At 34.9% G+C, this 18133-nt stretch overlaps 1 protein-coding gene across 3 annotated transcripts; it reads right to left on the bottom strand.

The window, feature by feature from the left end:
- Nucleotides 1-3658: 3658 nt before the first annotated feature.
- Nucleotides 3659-17313, bottom strand: ZCCHC9 (zinc finger CCHC-type containing 9). Of its 3 annotated transcripts, none has more exons than XM_051992913.1 (6): nucleotides 16943-17313; nucleotides 14642-15015; nucleotides 8934-9084; nucleotides 7790-7882; nucleotides 6360-6428; nucleotides 3659-4199 (listed from the first exon to the last, which is right to left on the bottom strand). In XM_051992913.1, exons 2-6 carry the CDS (start codon nucleotides 14996-14998, stop codon nucleotides 4081-4083), a joined length of 789 nt encoding a protein of 262 aa, XP_051848873.1. In that variant the 5' UTR covers nucleotides 14999-15015; nucleotides 16943-17313; the 3' UTR covers nucleotides 3659-4080. The 3 variants fall into 3 exon arrangements, with proteins under 3 accessions (XP_051848873.1, XP_051848881.1, XP_051848866.1); XM_051992921.1 differs by lacking the exon at nucleotides 16943-17313 and adding an exon at nucleotides 16663-16922; XM_051992906.1 differs by lacking the exon at nucleotides 16943-17313 and adding an exon at nucleotides 16418-16656.
- Between the last annotated feature and the right edge of the window lie 820 nt (nucleotides 17314-18133).

The raw sequence follows: 18133 nt of genomic DNA, 5'->3' as shown, positions 1-18133 counted from the left end.
AAAATACCAACTTTATAGGAAGCCTTTCTTCTGGCAAAAACTGTCTATTTATTCTACATCTAGATTGCTTTGTATATATCGTTTGTATGTTGTCTTCCCCAGTATATTGTAAGCTTTTTTTAAAATCACTTTTAAAATTTATTTCAATTACATGGAAAAAAAATTTAATATTCATTTTTTGAAGTTCTGAGTTCCAAATTATCTCTTCGCTCATTAAGAAAGCAAACAATTTGATTAATATATAACTACATAGTGTAGTCATAAAAATTAATTTCCACATTAGCAATATTGTGAAAGAAAACAGGAAAAAAAGGAAAAGAAAACTAAGAAAGTATGCTTCTATCTGAATTCATACTCCCATTCATTCTTTCTCTGAAGGTAGCTAGCATTTTTTATGCCTCTTTCAGAAATGGCTTGGAACTCTTTCTCTGAGACATTCAGAGTAGATCAATATACAAGACTGCTGTTATTGTACACAATTTTCTGATTCTGCTCATTTCATTTTGCAACAGTTCAGTCTTTCTAGTTTTTTTTAAACCATCTTTCTCATTTCTTATAGTAGGCTATCATAATCACACACTGTTCAGCCAGTCCTCAATTGATAAGCCAATCACTCAATTTCCAATCCTCTGCCACCACAAAAAGAGTTGCTATGAATATTTTTGTACATATAAGTCCTCTTACATTAAAAAAAAAATCTCTTTGGGATATAGACCTAGTGTATTGCTGGATCAAGGGGTATGCAGTTTTGTAGTCCTTTGGGCATAGTTCCAAATTGCTCTCTAGAATAGATCAGTTCTCCACTCCACTAGTTTTCCCATATCCCATTCGACATTTTACATTTTCCTTTTCTAAATTAGCCAAATTGCAAACTGCTTACCAGCAGGAGCCGTTTTTTGCCTCTTTTTGTATCCCTCCAGCTTAGGGAAATGCTTGGCACCTAGTAGCTGCTTAATGTTGATTGCCTGATTCTAAGGAGACACATATTTAGGGGAAAGGACCAACGAGTAGCTTTATAGCAGTTGTCCCTCTTCTTGGAAAAAACTTATTCTCCATTTTTTAGATACTCATTAGTATTAGCAATCCTAGACCATTCCTTAAGTGATACATCCTTAAGTATAAGTATAGGAATAAAAGGAACACAATCCTTACTGTTTCCTACTTGCTTTGCTATCAAACTGGATATAAATACTGGATTTGAAATCAGAAGACCATGATTCAACTTTTGCCCTGTCACTAGCTTTGAGATGTCAGGAAACTCATTATGTCTGCCTCCTAATCTATAAAACATATTACATATCTTCTACCAGGGCATAGAAATGTGAGAATAAAATGAGTATTTTTAAAGTGTCACAAAAACGTGAACTCTGATTATTTTAACTCTTTTCCCTTTCCATTTCTTGCCGTCTTTGCTCATTCACCTCAGTCCTTCAGGTAACCCCTGTCCATTTTAAGAACTAAAAAGAGAAATGTGTTTATTTTAAGCACTTAAATATTATATTTAAGTAATATACCAATCGTAGCGTTTGGAATGGCACAAAGGATTTGAGGGCACAAGTATTTTTTACTGAAGTAGTGAAGTAGGCTTCCACTCAAGTCCTTTCCTGATACCCCTCAATTCTCCAAGGCTAAGCCAGCAAAGCCCCAGCCTTGGCACATCCTACAAGTCAGAAAGATTAGTTCTTAGAGGATAGACATTGAATTCATGTATCAAGTGATTGATCAAGCACCAGCCACCAGTGAAGAGCCAGTGGAGAAATGAACTTTCTTCCGGCTTTAGGAACAGCCTAAGGCAAAGGAGATTATGATCTGTGTCAGCAGAAATAGTGCTTATACTAGCAACAAGTACAACAAAAATCAGATACTTGAGTAGGGTTATTATTAGAACTTGAAGCAAGGACTTGGTTTTAGTTCTGACTCTGCCACGAGTGGGCAAGTCAATGAAACACATGGGGAGAAAAGGTATTAAAGAGCTTCAAAAATGTGAGCTGTTATTAAGTCACACTCTCTGGGTTTCAGTTTCTTCATCTGGAAAATAAGGAGGTTGAGCTATAATGATGTTTGCCTTATAAACTTATATATAGGGACAGCTAGGTGATACAGTGGATAGAGCACCAGCCCTGAAGTCAGGAGGACCTGAGTTCAAATCTGGACTCAGACCTTAACACTTCCTAGCTATGTGATTCTGGGCAAGTCACTTAACCCCAATTGCCTCAGGAAAAAAAAACAAACCAAAAAACCAGACTTATATAAAGTCTTATAAATTGTAAGCACCAAGAATGAGACGCAATAGCAGTATTTAATCCCTCATGCTGAATAGTGTATGGTATGGACAAGACATTTAATTCTGAATTATTTTCATTCTAAAGCTAAGATTCTGTGACTACCTACCACATTCAAATCAACACACTGAATGAAATTCTTATAGCTGAATTGAATCTTTCACTATGTAAAAACCAAATACAAATGCTTTGCCCTTTTCTTCAGGAGGCCTGGATTAAGTACACTTAGCACTGGAGAGACAGTCTTTTATCATTCAACCACAGCTCCTTTCAAGAGATACAAATTACTCAGGAGAGTCAGGAATAAATCTGTCAGAATTCCTAAAAAGAGCCATTTAAAAAAAAATGGATATTCAATATTTGGCATTTGCAAAATAATTTCGATTATTTTACAAACAGTTATCAAGATTAACTTAAAATGCAGTGGAAGGGGCTCCAGAAAGAAAAAGATTCTGCTCTGAAAACTGAACAAGAGTATCGGGACTGGAGGGACAGCTAAACATAGAGTTTCAAGTGACACAGGAATAGTCTGTCCCTTCCATGACAGGTAAAGCAACTTTTGAATGTTCACTTCCCAAAGTGGCTGCCGCTAACTCAGTCCAGCTGCATGAGAGTATACTTTTTTTTTTTTTTGAAAGTATCCAATTCTTTAAGTCCCTAGATAATGAGTTATATTTGCTGTCCTCATGTTTTCATTTCATTCCAGAAAGAAAACAGTGAAGCCTGTTAAAAAAAATACCAACATTGTTCAGTTCCCCAGACATGACAACAGTGAAAAGTATCTCTTTTCTTATTTGGTAAATATTTTGCTAGCAAAGCTACAGTAACTAATCACAGCTGTTTCCTTTAGTTATAAATGTATCCAATCAGGTAAAAATCTCAAATGAAATACACAATACACCCGAGTCACTCCATTATACAGTACAATAGCAGAGTTATGTCTTGTGAAATGTATGTATTAAGTATGCATGTATTCATCAAATAAAACAAAGGATCTAATGTCTCCCTGATTAGTGTTCTAACTCCATTATGGCGCTTCTTCCATCTCACCCTGACTCATCTAAATACATGATCACGCGGCTGAGTTTAAGGCTCCATTTGCTCCATGCAACAAAAACTGTCCATCTGGTCCTTTGCTAGAATTTCTCTCACCAAAATCAAGGACAAGAAGCAAGGGGCACAGGTGCTGGTAGACTTAAGTTTTGTTTAAGTTAATTATAATTCTGTGCCTCTGAGCAACCCAAAGTTGGAATGAGTCCAATATTCCCTTCTTTCCAAAAGATAGGAACCAATTTCCATTTTTGTGAAGGATTCTGTTTCCAAAATCATAAGCAAACAGATGAAGAGAGTCAGGAATGAAGTTTTAAGGCAACAGGTACCATGACAGGCAAAAGGTAGTTATTTTTATTAAACATTCAAAAGCAGAATAAATTTTAAGGTTCTAGAAAAATTTGAACTCTTAAAATATCATTGTATTCAAATAAATTGCAAAAAGAGATGTAACTTTTACAAAAATATAAACAATTCACCTCCATATGAAGAAGGTCTTTTTAACTATTCAAAATCACTTTTAAGAAAACAAGATTTATATCAATCGGTATCGTTCGTACTTTGCAAGTGCTGTTTTGCTAAGAGGTAGGTTTCCCTCAAAACTTCGTTTTAAGCATCAAATGCTTGTTTTTGACTATTTCATGGTAATGGCAGTCCTCTTTAGCACTCAAAACTCCATAAAAGGAATTTTGGCAACATTCAGACTTTTTTCAAACTGTTAACACTATTAGATATCATCTTCCTGCTATCAAAAGTTGACAACTTTGGCTACTAATTTTTTTTGTTTTTGTGGTATGGGAGCTTCCAAAATTTCTTCATGATCTGCACTCATCCCCTCTGTCCAACGACCAACTGTGACCATGTTATCTGTAAAAAAAGTTAAAAAAGAGGATTCAAGAAAAAAAAAAAAAGAACAATGAAGATAGCTATTGGGAGCTTCACAGACTTAATAAAGTAACTGGCTTTGACAAGAATAATCACAAGTAGGGAAATCTCCATTGCTAAAGGAAAGTGTGCATTTTTGTAATTGATTATATCTCTTGATTTCAAAGTACCACAGGCAATTTCTCTTCCCAATTAGGGAAATGCAGCAACTACTTTGCATTGCATAAATTGATGAGAAGGCTCTTTCTTTCTTTCCCAGAGTTCATGATTAGTGAGTCAATGAATTCCAAGAGTCTGTAAACAGCAAGGCTTATGAAGCCTCAGTTTTAAATGCACAAGATTCCACCTGTGAAATTATACACCATCTGCTTGTCATTCCTGTCATTCTGGAAGTGGTGATCCTCCCAGGAGGGAGAATTCACTTCCACTTCATCATTTTAATCTCATGGCTGAAGATGTAGTAGAGCCTCACTTTCCTCCAGACTCAACTGTGAAGAGGTTTCTAGGTTGTGAAAATTAAATTTTGGGAGTTGGGGGGGGAGGGAAGTGTAGGGGCTAATACACATATTAAGGTAATATTATCATTTAAGATTTTTAAAACCACCAAGTCTTTTGTTTAATATTTGAGATTGAGAAGAAAGGGGACTTGATGGAACTAATAATTACATTTTACCACAGAAAGGATACATAGACTGCTTTCATAAATAGCATTAGGAACTTTCTATTCTATATAAACACTCTACGGGAAGTCTCCTGTGCATTTTATAAAAGTTTTGCCACAGCTAGCTCTTATTGGCTTTCATGACCAACAATGACCAGTCTTGTAATTAGGAAAACAATCATTGGCCAGGTAATAAATGTTAATATCTTAAGTATTTAAAGAACTTTCTGCACTTAGAACTATCTACCTAAAGCCTCTGTTTCCAGATTTACCCAGAATACTTCAAACTTGGGAAGCTTGGGATTTTAGTTTTTACTCTTGTATTTTTTTTCTCTAATTTTTTTTCCTTAAGGATCAATTCCTTATCTTAAGTAATCCCAGGGATTTAAAATTTCAGGTGATTATGAATAAGCATAATGACAAAATTTACCTTTCTTATAGATTCCTGCAAAGTTTCTCAGTAAAGTTGTTTATGATCCATAAGTACAAGGAACAGCAGACTATTCAGGATTTAATAATTGATTTATCACTATAATTAGGCAGGGACCTCAACTTGTTCTTTTTTTCATTATATTATTTGAGATCTTTTTTTGGCTTATTTTATTATCTCTACCAAAGGATGACCAAATAAAGACTTGACAACCAGCTATGCGAATCAATCTGTTAACCTTTTAAGCTATGAATAAAGGCAGAGAAAATTACTTGCTAAAATAAAGATTTTATTTCTATTGGAAGAATTTCAATGGTCTTGATTCTTCATTGACATTCATAATCAAGTAGTAGTTTTTAACTTTCAGACCAGTTAGCCCTAACTCCATGTAACCAATTAATGTCAAAATTAGTATGAGGAAAACTGAAAATCTATGAGAAATTACTTGTGGCCATCAGCAAAACTGGCATATACGGTAAAAGATGGTTCATTTGTAATTCGAGTCAGTGGAAACAGCTATAAACTGGCAGAGATCTTATAATGCCTTCTGAATTATATATATTTTTAAAGTTAAATATTAACCACAAAACCCTTTGCTCTGACTGTGTGTCTGTCAGTGTGCTCCCTACAGCCCTAAGTTTTTAATCCTCAATAGACTTTTTGCTAAACACCTCAATTACTGAAAAAACTATGAGTCAAGGGGAAACTCATGTTTATAACATAAAACTTTACACTCTCCTTCATATTTCAAGGTAAAGTTTTTTTCAGAAAAAGCTCAATTCAATTCTGTTTACTTAGTTACAATCCCTCTGCCCCAATTTAGGGACTAGAAAAGATCTAATTAATTGGTTAATTCAATAGACACTAATATACACATACAACAACAGCAATTTTGGTAATAGAAAATTCAAGAATTTAGATTTATTGGTAAGGGAGTAAAACATGCTTGTGGGAAACTATGGTGTCCTTTAAATTCTAATTGTCTCTAGAATGGCAGCTAACAATAAAACAGAACACCAAAGAAAACAGGGAACGTGAAATAAGATCTTACCTGAATTCTGATTTTCAGGACAATCTTTCTTAAAATGTTCCACAGAACCACAAAGTCTGCAACCACCACCTGTTGAAGGTACAAAAAAGTTCAAATCACCTTACCTTTACTAGGTATTAATAGAGTATATTAACTATACAAGGTATTGTCAAAATCTGTCTTTTGATACTCACAGAAAATAGGTTCCCTGATCTACCTCACAAGAGATATATTAAAGTTGTATGCTTACATATGTGTGTATATTCACAGTATGTATATGCACATACATTTAATGTGTACATTACAAACATGCACATATAAATAAAATGATTGCTTTATGTTTATACTGATTATGTCAACCCCCCCACTCCACTCCATCCCTTCTCCCACATACACCCTAAACATTTCCAAGTGAGAAAGAAAAACAATTTAGCAAAAACAGCCTTAACATTTGACTATATCTAACAATGACTATAATATTCTATTCTGGTAGTCCCCTACCCTTTGCCCTGACTGGGGAGTTATGTTTCATTATTTGGTTTCTGGGATCTTTTGTGAAGCCTTTAGAAATCTGGATTTTTATAGGAAGGGATGAAGACCCCTATATTTGTCAAAAAATCAATCTTACTTTTGATTAGAAATTGTGGAAGAAGAGATAAAAGTCAAGGAATACTCAATTCTTGGTTCGTAGAAAGACCAAGTAGAACTCAAAGAGTAAAGGGAGAGGTATGTTATTTTACGGTTTATTTTATGGATGAATAACCATGAGAGTAAAGCATTAATCATCTCAATTGTTGAAAGATGTGGTGAGGTGATTTAATCATGAGTAATTAAAAGTATGAATGAGTCAATTCCAAAACCATTTAGATAAAATATATTAACATTTACAAAAACCACTGATAAACACTGATAAATCAAATTCTTGTAATGTTAAAAAGTAACTATACTTCACACATTTTTCACAAGATACTTATTTTATTTCAGCTTGGTTAAGCCAAACATTTATGTCGACTTTCTAAAAAGGAAAACTTCTACTTTTAAGGGGTGAATGATCAAAGCATAAGAATACACTTAGAGAGGGAAAAACTAATATTACTTGATAGATGGAGTTTGCCTTTGAAACTTATTCATTGAATAAGTGAAAAATCTACACAATACTGTCACAAATTATGTCAGAATATACCAAAAAAGGTCCATATACATGCTCTAGTTGCTTTGTATAGAATTTATTAAAATATGTAGGAAAGTTACCATTTTCTGCTGTGTATGTGTATATATGTGTGTGTGTGTGTGTGTGTGTGTGTGTGTGTGTGTGTGTGTGGTGTGTGTATTACAGAAAAGAATTGATTTTCCAAGGGTTTGCAAACTACTAAAATGTTCTTCAAAAGGAAAGTTATATTCTAACTTTTTATCAACATTTGTCCTATTTCATGTCCAAAAATAATTCTCACCTTCAGCATAAAGTCCTTTAGGATTATCAGGACAAGATCTAGATAGATGTCCCATCTCTCCACAAATGAAACATTTTGCAAAAGGAAATTCTCCTGTAAAGGTAAATATTTTTTGACTTATTCATATTCATAAATGCACAATACTGATAATCTAGTATTACTTAAAGGCATTCTTCATGGAAACAAAATTATTTCAGTAGTGTTTGGTTCATTTAAAACATTCAGAACAAAATTATTAAACAACTCATGCTCAAAAATAATTATATTGAAATTTTAAAGAAAAATCATCAAGGGTTTATTCCTCTCACCTCCTCATCTTGGGAAAAAAAAAGAAAAAAGGGAAAAGAAATAGTTATAACAAGAAAACATAGTTAAGGAGAAATTTCTATATTGGCCAGATCCAAAAATGTGTGACTTATTTGGCGTATTAGTCTGATTTTTTCCTGAATAATTACTTTGGGAAAATGGGGAAATTCAGGGATTATTCAAGAGCCCGATGCCACTACTAATCAGCATGGGAACACTGACCTGCTCTAGTTTGCTTCTCCCCCCACAGCCTGATGGCACACCCACGGCCCTGGGAGCTCATCACATTGGTACAGGACTTGCATGAAGGACTTGGTGTGAACACCTGACATTCAGAAATTCCTAAGCTCAAATGATCCACCAGTGTTACTCTCCCCAAGAACAGGGACTACAAGTATGTGCCACCATGCCGAATAAATAATTATATTTTCAAAGTACAAGGCAAGAATTAAATCTTGGTCATCAAAAAACCAGTATGAAAACAATTACACTTCCTACCCACCCATTGTGTAAGACACTCTTTATTTTTCTTGGGCTAAAAATATAATTCTCACTCATAAGTCCAATCCTACTGCAGATCAGCATGAAGACTTGATTTCTCTATCTGCTTTGGTTACTTCATTTCTGATCTGGGATCCCCAAGTAGTATACTGGCTGCCTCCTACAAAAGGTTCATCATATTGGTCCTGGTTGATCAATTTTAAATCTTATTGCCGCTCAGAATGCTCAAACTCAAATGATCCATTAGCCTCAGCCGTAATTATAGCCATGCATCATCACCTTGCCTGGCACCTGTTTCTTTTTTCTATTTGGGGGGAAAAAAAATGAAAAGACATACCCATAGCTGGGTCTACTTTGGCTTTGCATTTGGTTATTTCATGTTCAGTGGACCCACATCGGTAACAAATTCCAGTGCCTATATCTTGACTCTCAAGGACAGCAGGGCAATCTGCAATACCATGGCCTGGCTTTCTGCAATGATAACAAACCTGGGAATGTGAAGACATGTTAAATTCTTAAATTGTTAAAAATCAACATCAATATTACCTGAAGGAATACTAATGTACTTTAAGAAATGAGCAAATTCTGCTACTGATGAGGAAAACACTTTCAAAGAAACCTGAAAAGACTTACATGAAGTGATGCAAAGTGAAAGAGCCTTATACACAGTAATAGCAATACTGCATAATGATCAGCTGTGAACTTAGCTATTCTTAGCAATATAAGAATCCAAGACAATTTTGAAGGACTATGTTGAAAAATACTATCCACCATCAGAGAAAGAACTGATGGAGTCTGAATGCAGATCGAAGCATACTTTTTCTTTGATATTTTTGTCCATGTTCTTTTACAACATGACACAGGAAATACATTTTGCATTGGGTGCGCAGTATAACTTATATGATTTACATTTACAATGGGGGGATAAGAGGGAGAGACAGAATATGGAACTCAAATTAAAAAAAAAAACATTAAATATTGTTTTTACATGTTATTACATGTAATTATTGCATGTAATAGAGTATTAGATTTATTTTAAAAAGAAATGATGAACAGTCTGGTTTTAGAAGAATATGGAAAAAGATATAATAACAACAATATTGTTCAAATAATAATTGTGAATAACTAAATTATTTTGAGAAATCAAATATAAAGTATAATTATGTATAAAGGCCTTATGGAAGAAAATGCTATTTATTTCCAAAGAATTAATAAATGGAAGCATATACTATATAGTTCCACATATATATATCTATAACAAAGGTTAGCCTTCTTTAATGTGAGATTGGGAGGAAGTGAAAGGGACAACTTGGATTTCAAACGGTAACAAAAAAGTTAAAAACAAAAAAAAACCCCAAAACTAATTTTGCCAAATGGCACATTCTGTGCTGTCATTGATACTTTAAAAACTTGTCCATTCTCATTTCTAATTTACTATTTAACTCCTTTTTCATAAATAATTTGATAAAATAAGCAACACCGTGTACTGAACACCACTTGACTTGTTCTCAGAACACTGGATTTGAAGACGGATGCCATCACTTGCCAGTGACATAATCTCAGATAACTCATTCACCCTCTTACAGACTCAGTTTCTTCATCTATAGATAATATTACTGAATAATAATATTTGTACAATCTACTTCACCACAGTGCTACAAGAATAACATCAAATGATATTAAGTAAAGACTTGCAAAGCTTTCTAAAGCTACTATTATAGATTGAAATATGCCATAATATTCCTTTAAAAAAGGTTCTTAAAATTTTAATCTTCAGAGTGTCCTGTGCAGGACACAAAAGGTCCTGCAAAAAGTGGTAGTCAGTAAAACAAAGAGATTATACAGTAATAGACATAGCGTTAAGAAATCTGAATTCATTGTAGAACATACATATCAGCTTTAGAAATCTGCATTCACAACATTTGCAACTTTCATCTAACTAGGATGGATTTGATTTAAATCAAATCAAACTGAATTATGATTCAAATTACTAGTCAAGAAGACTTAATTTAATCATGTTTTTCCTTAAAGTATATTATCATAGTATATGTAACCTTAATATATGCTCATCACAATTCAGAAAGAGACACAGGTTTTCATTTTTAGAAAATGTAATACATTTTTAAATAGTGTTTTATTTTTATATTTCATAAAATTAATCTTATAACTAAGAAAATGTAATGACTTTCTTGGAAAGTTATTACTCTCCAATGCAACATAGAAAGAAAATTTTTTACCCTCATACTTACAAGAACAAAAACAGTAACTGGGTTTATTTACTTATTCATGGGATTGATACTTTAGAGCAGGAAGGAACAATTAGTCCAACTCCCTCATTTTACAGAAGAGGTACATTAAGACCCAAAAAGATTAAATGATTTGCCCAAAATTACACAGGTAAATAAACAGTAGAGTTGGACATTAAATTCAAATCCCATGACTAAGTTCAGTATTTTCTTCAATGAATCCTGCTATCTCCATATCATTCAGTCCTCAACAACAAACAAACAAAATCACAAAGTCAGCATATGAATTTGAAATTATTTTAGACATAAATATGAAATGTAGAATTTTAAAAATCAAAGCAAAATAAAGGCCAAATGATGCAGTGGACATAGAGTCAATCTTGGGATCAAGAAGACCTTGATCATCAAGAATCAATCAAAATTTCTCCATTAGATTTTTGCCCTTTTTAAAAATTCCTCAATGCTTAACACTGTGCCTGGCACATGGCAGATATCTAATATATGTTTATTGACTGAGTAATTGTGTTTAAGTCCTCACTCTGACACATGCTGGCTATGTAACCCTAATCAAGGTCCTTAACCTTTTAGCATTCTAAGAGCCAAGTCCATCACAGCCATCATAGCTGAAAAGATTGTAACCAAAATTATAATAATGGACTCTCAAATACTTAATTCACTACAAGCTGGCCATATTAATGAAATCAGGGGTCTAATCCAAAATAAAAATTTAATGAAATGCAAAAAAGGAACATAAAAAATTGCCCTGAATTATGTAGCTAACTCAATGTTCATTTTCTTCTTCCTGTTTATTCAAACTGGAAAAAATGAGTTTTCTGACTTTTTAGTTCCCCAATGACTTCTCAATTTAGAATGAATTAGTTCACTGTGGGAAAAAGTCCTTTGTACAACTGCAAAAGAAGTGGCTGCTGCTTGTCATTTCAACATATTCTGATTCTTGATGAATATAGATGCTTAGATGACATGACCTTTAAAACTTCATCAGCAAACATGAATTTCTTGAATAACTTCATTCTCAGCATTAAAATTTATCATAACTTAATGTTAGAAAAGAATCATCTATAGCAAGGGTCAGCATACTACTACCCATAGGCCAAATCACACTGAGTGCCTGTTTTTGTACAATGAACTAAGAATGAATTTTACATTTTTTAAATACTGTGAAATTTTATTTAAAATGTAAAATGTGTCAAACAAATACAGGCAGCTGGTAGGATTCAGCCTATAAGCTGTAGTTTACAGACCTATGTTCTATAGCATAGAAATACTGATCCTGTTAAGAAATATTAAGAATGCTATTAATAGGCATAGATGACAAGAGTAGTTGGACTATTTATAAAAGGTTATATAAACATACTGTTTTAAGTTTAATGTAATGTTAAGTTCTAATGCTTATGTTATGATATACTCAAACTATTTTGAAATTATACATCCCTTTTTATAGAAACATTTTAAAATGCAATATGTATTAGATTTTAAAAATTTGTTTTAAAAATAATGTGCTTTTTTACCCTAATTATAAAAGAGGGCAGTTAGGTGGTATGGGGATAGAGTGCTGGCCTGGAGTCAGGAAGACTCACCTTCCTAAATTTAAATCTTAGTAATTAGTTGTGGGACCTTGGGCAAGTCACTTAACCCTCTTTGCTTCAGTCTCCCCAACTGTAAAATGAGATGAAAAAAAAAATGGCAAATTACTCCAGATTATTTAATAAGAAAACCCCAAATGGGGTCATGAAAAGTCAGATGAAACTGAAATGGCAACAAGTTATAATAGAATACTTATAATTCTTTACTCAAAAATTGCTTATTTGGGAAATAGTTTCTTAGATGTCATCTCTAAATACATAAGAGAAGAAACTTCCTAACATCATGGAACCCTAAAATTTTAGAAGTGATTGAATGATCATGTAAGACACACTCTCTTAATTTTAATTGAAGAAACCAGAGCTCAGAAAGCTGAAGAGATCCTCCCCCCAATTTTAATAGCTTTTTATTTTACCAAATACATGCAAAGATAGTTTTCAACATTCACCTTTGCAAAACCTTGTGTTCCAAGTTGTTCTCCCTCCCTCCCTCCCTCCACCCCTCCCACAGACAGCAAGCAATCCAATATAGGTTAGACATGTCTTAGAAGAACTGTCTTCTAAACCTATCTCCATAGTCATCATGCTGCACAAGAAAAAATCAGATCAAAAATTTAAAAGAAAAAAAATGAGGAAAAAAGAAAGCAAAGAAATAACAACAATAACAAAAGATGAAAATGCTATGGTTTGATCCACATTCAGGTTCCATAGTTCTCTTTTTCCATACAGATGGCTCTTTCCATCACAAGTCTATTGGACTTGCCTTGAATTACCTCACTGTTGAAAAGAGTAAAGTCTACCATAATTGATTATCACAGTTGAAGAGATTTTAACCAACATTACAATAATGGACTCTCAAACTCTTAATTGCCCTGACTAATATGCTAATTCAAGATGCCTGGATATAACCTTTAGAAAATAGAACAACAATAGCATATTTAAATCTAGTCTTAATATGAGGTATTTTGGAAGCTTGCTGCCATCCAAATCTACATAGTAAGTACTTAAAAATCAAAAAGCCAGAAAAAATATCATTTGTACATTTTATGTATGATGTATCAGATATGCTCAAGTTCTCTAAAAATCAATATGTCACTACTAGCAGCATTCCTGATTATAGCATTATAGATCTGGATTTATAATGTAGATCCAGAGAAAGAACTGATGAGGAGTCTGAATGAAGACTGAAGCATATTTTTTTGTGCTTTTTTTCAAAGGTGTTTTTTGGAGGGGTGAGGAGGAGTCCTATGTTGTTTTTTTTTTACATACTTACTATCTCAAGGTAGGGGAGGGAGGGAAATTTTGGATGTCAAAATTTCAAAAACACATGTTATATTGAAAATTGTCTTTACATGTAGTTGAGGAAAATTATATTTAAAAAAAAGCCCAACATAATGCAGAATACGGCTTTCAAATGAATATACAGTGAAGACAATAGACATCTATAGAGTTGTAATGCCAACCTTGCAACTAACTAGTATGACATCTTTATGGTGCCTTAGCTTTCTCATTTGTATAATAAGATTTTAAAGCACTTAACTGTTACCATAATAAAAAGTTCAGGAATTATGCCTGCATGAAATGTCAAACTTATTAGGTGTCACACTCTTACATTTAAGATAGTATATGACACTTTACTGTTAAAAAAGATTTAAAGTATTAGTACTGTTTAAAGAAGCTATGATGAAAAAGAAATACTATTTTGCTTGAAAGCAGTTTGACAAAACATAAGAAAAGAGGATTGCAGAGTTGGCATTTATGCCCCATAAGACTAAGCTGCTTCCTGGTACAAGTTTCAAGTGAAAAGAGAAACAGCCTTCTTCATCATCACAATTTGAAAAGGAATACAACACTTCCAAACAATTCAGAAACTATTCTTTCCAAGCATTTGTTATCTTAAGTTGTACAAGTATTCTATAAGTTGCACTTTGAACTCTAGAGGAATAGTAGCATATAAATCTAATATATATTAACATTAGATAAAGTGCTAGCAAACATATGATATTCTAGGGAAGAAACAAGAATTATAGCAGATGAGAATAGACTGATCTAGATCAGTGAAGGGAGTATTCAAACCAATGAGATAGATAGTGGATCCACAAAAATATTGAAGTATATAAAAATATGAATGTTTTGATTGTATAAGAACAAGTTATAGCTAGTAAGAACTAAAAGAAAGCAAACACAGATGATCCTACCTGTGAGTTTCTCTTTATTTTTTGTCTTTTCAACCTCCTTCCTTCTCGGCGACTATCTTTTTTGAGAGCTGTTGCTATTTCTTCTCTTATTTCCAGGCTATCTGCTGCTGTCATCTTTCCATTCTGTCTTAGATATTCCATGAACCCATTTACATCTTGATTGGTGTAAGATGCTTTCTTTTTGTTTTTTGATTGAGGTACATCATTCTTAAGGGAGAGACCACTGGAACGAAAGTGTTTATTGTTTTGCTCATTTTGGGTTGCTCTCTCTGTAGAGCCCTTCTTCATATCTTCCCATGATGTTGCCTTCAAAGCCTTCTTACTATGTGTTGTGTTGGTTCGTGCCCACCTGGTCATGGTTTCAACCAAGTTACCTTACCAATTAAAAAAAAATAAAACAAAAACAAAATATGGCTGATCAAAGTTCACTTTTAAAAAATGATCTAAAGATAATACATAGTTTCATTATGTATAGTTTCCTACTCTTAATATTTTTAATAACATATTAAAAGCCATAATTACTAAAAAAAATTTACTTATAATTAATTTAGATAAAAACATGTATTACAATGCATAGGTACAAATTTGCAATACTAATTTACCCTCTGCAAAAAAGGTGACACATGTCATACCAATATAAGGAACAAGTCTATTTAATTACAAGCTCAGAGTCAAGATCCCACATTGTTTCAATTATGGTAGACTTTACTCTTTTCAACAGTGAGCTCAAATAGTGGGCTTTTTTTTTTTTTTTTAAAACAGTAATCAGTAAGTCATCCTTTAAGAGCTATTTGTCTTCTTGTCTGAAAGTTACATATCTTTCTTCCATTTTCTTGTTGTCTGCTGTAATTTGATATTTAGGGGAATTTGTAGGGCAGACTTGACTATGTACAGAGATCTTGTCCTTTAATCTCAAGTTCATTACTGCAAATCTCCCCTGTGGATTTATAAATCTAAATAAATAAACCCTTTCTTAAATCATCTGTTCTCTGCTGACAAATCACTCTTCCCTGTTGACCCAAGAATTTGCTTATTCAAGATCAAAAGCTTATGACAAGTTAATCAACAATTCACACAATCTTAGGGATTCATATCCCTATAAGATTTATAATTTATATGTATGTGTATATAAATATATACAAGTATGTAATAAACACATCCATCTATATATATATATATCTGCATGGAAAATCCATCTAAGACAAAGAAAGCCTTCCTCTTCTAAAAAACAATTATCATATTGACATATAACGTCAGAAGAAACAAGCAAATTTCACGTCAATTCACATATCACACAGGCTTTGGGATTTGTGCTTTTGTGTAAGAAACACGACAGGCACTGAAATAGAGCAAAAGGAAACAATCAAAACAAAGCTTTATGCTTAGTAGGTTTTCAGAGAGTATGCAGCAAGAAGCTACTTAGCAGCCTCCAGTGACATTTTTCCTTAGCAACATGCCCAATTTTCTGTCTAAAGGCACTGCATTCTCAGGCCACCCAAGAGCTAGTATCAGTTCCAGGTCCGATATTTTTTTTTCCAGGAGTAGGACAAGCCAATTAACACTGAAGCAGGGTCTGAATCATGAGACTCTATAGAAAGCAGCTTTAAGTGAAATATCCTCAAGATGAGACACTAGGTGCCAAAGAAATCCAACCCTCAACTCCCCGTTTTACAGAGAAGGAAAATGAGGGAGGGGGAGTTTAGATGAACATTGGGGCAATGGAAGGGCAAGTTAACAGGGCCTATGGGTTGTTGTTTCCATGGGTTCAACTCCCACCTCTGTCATTTAGTTGCATTAAGTCGCTGAACCTAAAATGAAGGAACAGGAGGGCTTTTCCGGCCCTAAATCTGTGACCCCACGAACTCAGCGCGATGCAGTTGGCAGAACCGCACCGACGGGCTCTAGGGCCTCGAAGGCAGAAGCAAAGAGGGGGCAGGGCTCGAGTCCGAAGGGTCCTTGGGTGGCATCTGGACAAAGCCTAACATCTAACACAAGGAGAAAACTGAGGAAGGGGCCCTAACCTCCTGCCCACGATCCCCGGGACGGGTGAACCCATAAACAGGTCAAAACCCCTCCCTCCACCTAATTAGCCACAGCCCGGACCTCCAGGGGATCTGTCCCATAATCTCTCTAGTCTGCCCCAGGGGGGCGGAGCCCAAGGGCCTCAGGCCCTCCCCGCAGGGGCCTATGGGAAACAGGAGGCCACGGGAATGGAGGCAGGGAGTGGTGGGGTGACTACAGAGCCTCGAGTTTCCTCGGCTTTCTCCCCGCCCCTCCGGGACGCGCGCGGACCCTCCTCACCTGCAACAACACGTACGTGCCTCCTCCGTAGCAAGGTCCCAGTACCCCAGCTAGTGAGCAAGAAAAAGTGACACCGGAGAGAGCTCACTAGACACCCGGAAGAGGAAATCCAAACTCCAAACAGCCCCTCACTGTTACTTCCGGTGGTTACTGCCCCCTAGAGTTACCTCGCACCACGCTTAGAGCCTGACGCCATGGTTGGGGGGGGAATGAGCTTTAGGTTGGAACTCCGCCCCGCGCATGCGGCTTCCCCTCCCCCCATCTCACCCCGCCCAAGTACGTGACCACGTGTACAAATACCAGACCAGCTGGAGGAGCGGGTGCTCTCCAAATCCCTGGTGCTGAGCTGTTGCTTGATACACAAAAAGCGCATAATAAATGCCCATTGATCGATAATCAGGCAGTGCTTGTTGAAAATAAGCTTGTTTGGAGTAGTGTCTTTTTTTTTTTTTTTTTTTTTTAAAGAAGGTTGGCCTGTGGCCCTCATATTTTTTTTCCTAAATATACAAGCTTAAAAGCAGTGCTCAAATGTTGGGAAGGAAACAAATGATTCATTCCTTAAAGTCGGGGGCGGGGGAAAACGAGATTCGGAAGCTTTTTTAATAAAATTTGAAAATTATTTCAATTCCACTGTTACTTTTTAAAATAATAGTTTAGCCTTTCTAAATTATCATTCCCTTTGTAAATTTAATTTACCTTCTAAAATGTCGGTCTTAAGCATTTAAAGACCTTCTTTGAAGACTTCCCGAAAGCTAAAGGTGCTTTTCCGGAGGCTGTCCTGAGCCTTGTTGTGGAGTTTTCCCTGGTTTAGTGTTTGTAAAGAAACAAGGATCTAAGCAGGCACCTAGCCAGTGGCCCTGCTTCTACCCGCTCTTTAGTAGCCTTCCAGTCTATACCTCCAAAATCCATGCTTCAACCTAGAGTTTAGCCTCTAGAAATATCGTCCATCAACTAATATTTATTAATTTAATGCAGGCACTGTGCTAGGCACTGGGGATGTGGATACAAGGAAGGGAAAAAGGAAGAGAGAAGAAGGGAAGGAAAGAAAAGAAGGAAGGAAAGAAAGGGGGAGAAAGGAATGGGGGAAAGGAGGGGGAAGGAAGGAAAGAGAAGAAGAAAAGAAGGATTAAAAGTGCTTACTTAATGCAAAGCATCTTACTAAACTCTGGGAATACAAAGAGAAAAATAAGA

This window comes from Antechinus flavipes, chromosome 1 (assembly GCF_016432865.1).
Source record: "Antechinus flavipes isolate AdamAnt ecotype Samford, QLD, Australia chromosome 1, AdamAnt_v2, whole genome shotgun sequence".
NCBI classification, from domain to species: domain Eukaryota; kingdom Metazoa; phylum Chordata; class Mammalia; order Dasyuromorphia; family Dasyuridae; genus Antechinus; species Antechinus flavipes.
This window is presented reverse-complemented; position numbering and strand designations above follow the sequence as displayed.

Bases quoted from the DNA above. Each gene is read 5' to 3' on its own strand.
- ZCCHC9 (XM_051992906.1), bottom strand. The intron at 6,429-7,789 runs GTGAGAATTATT...TACCTTCAACAG, and splicing joins TAAAGGACTTTATGCTGAAG to GTGGTGGTTGCAGACTTTGT. The intron at 4,200-6,359 runs GTAAGATCTTAT...CTTTTTTTACAG, and splicing joins TCCTGAAAATCAGAATTCAG to ATAACATGGTCACAGTTGGT.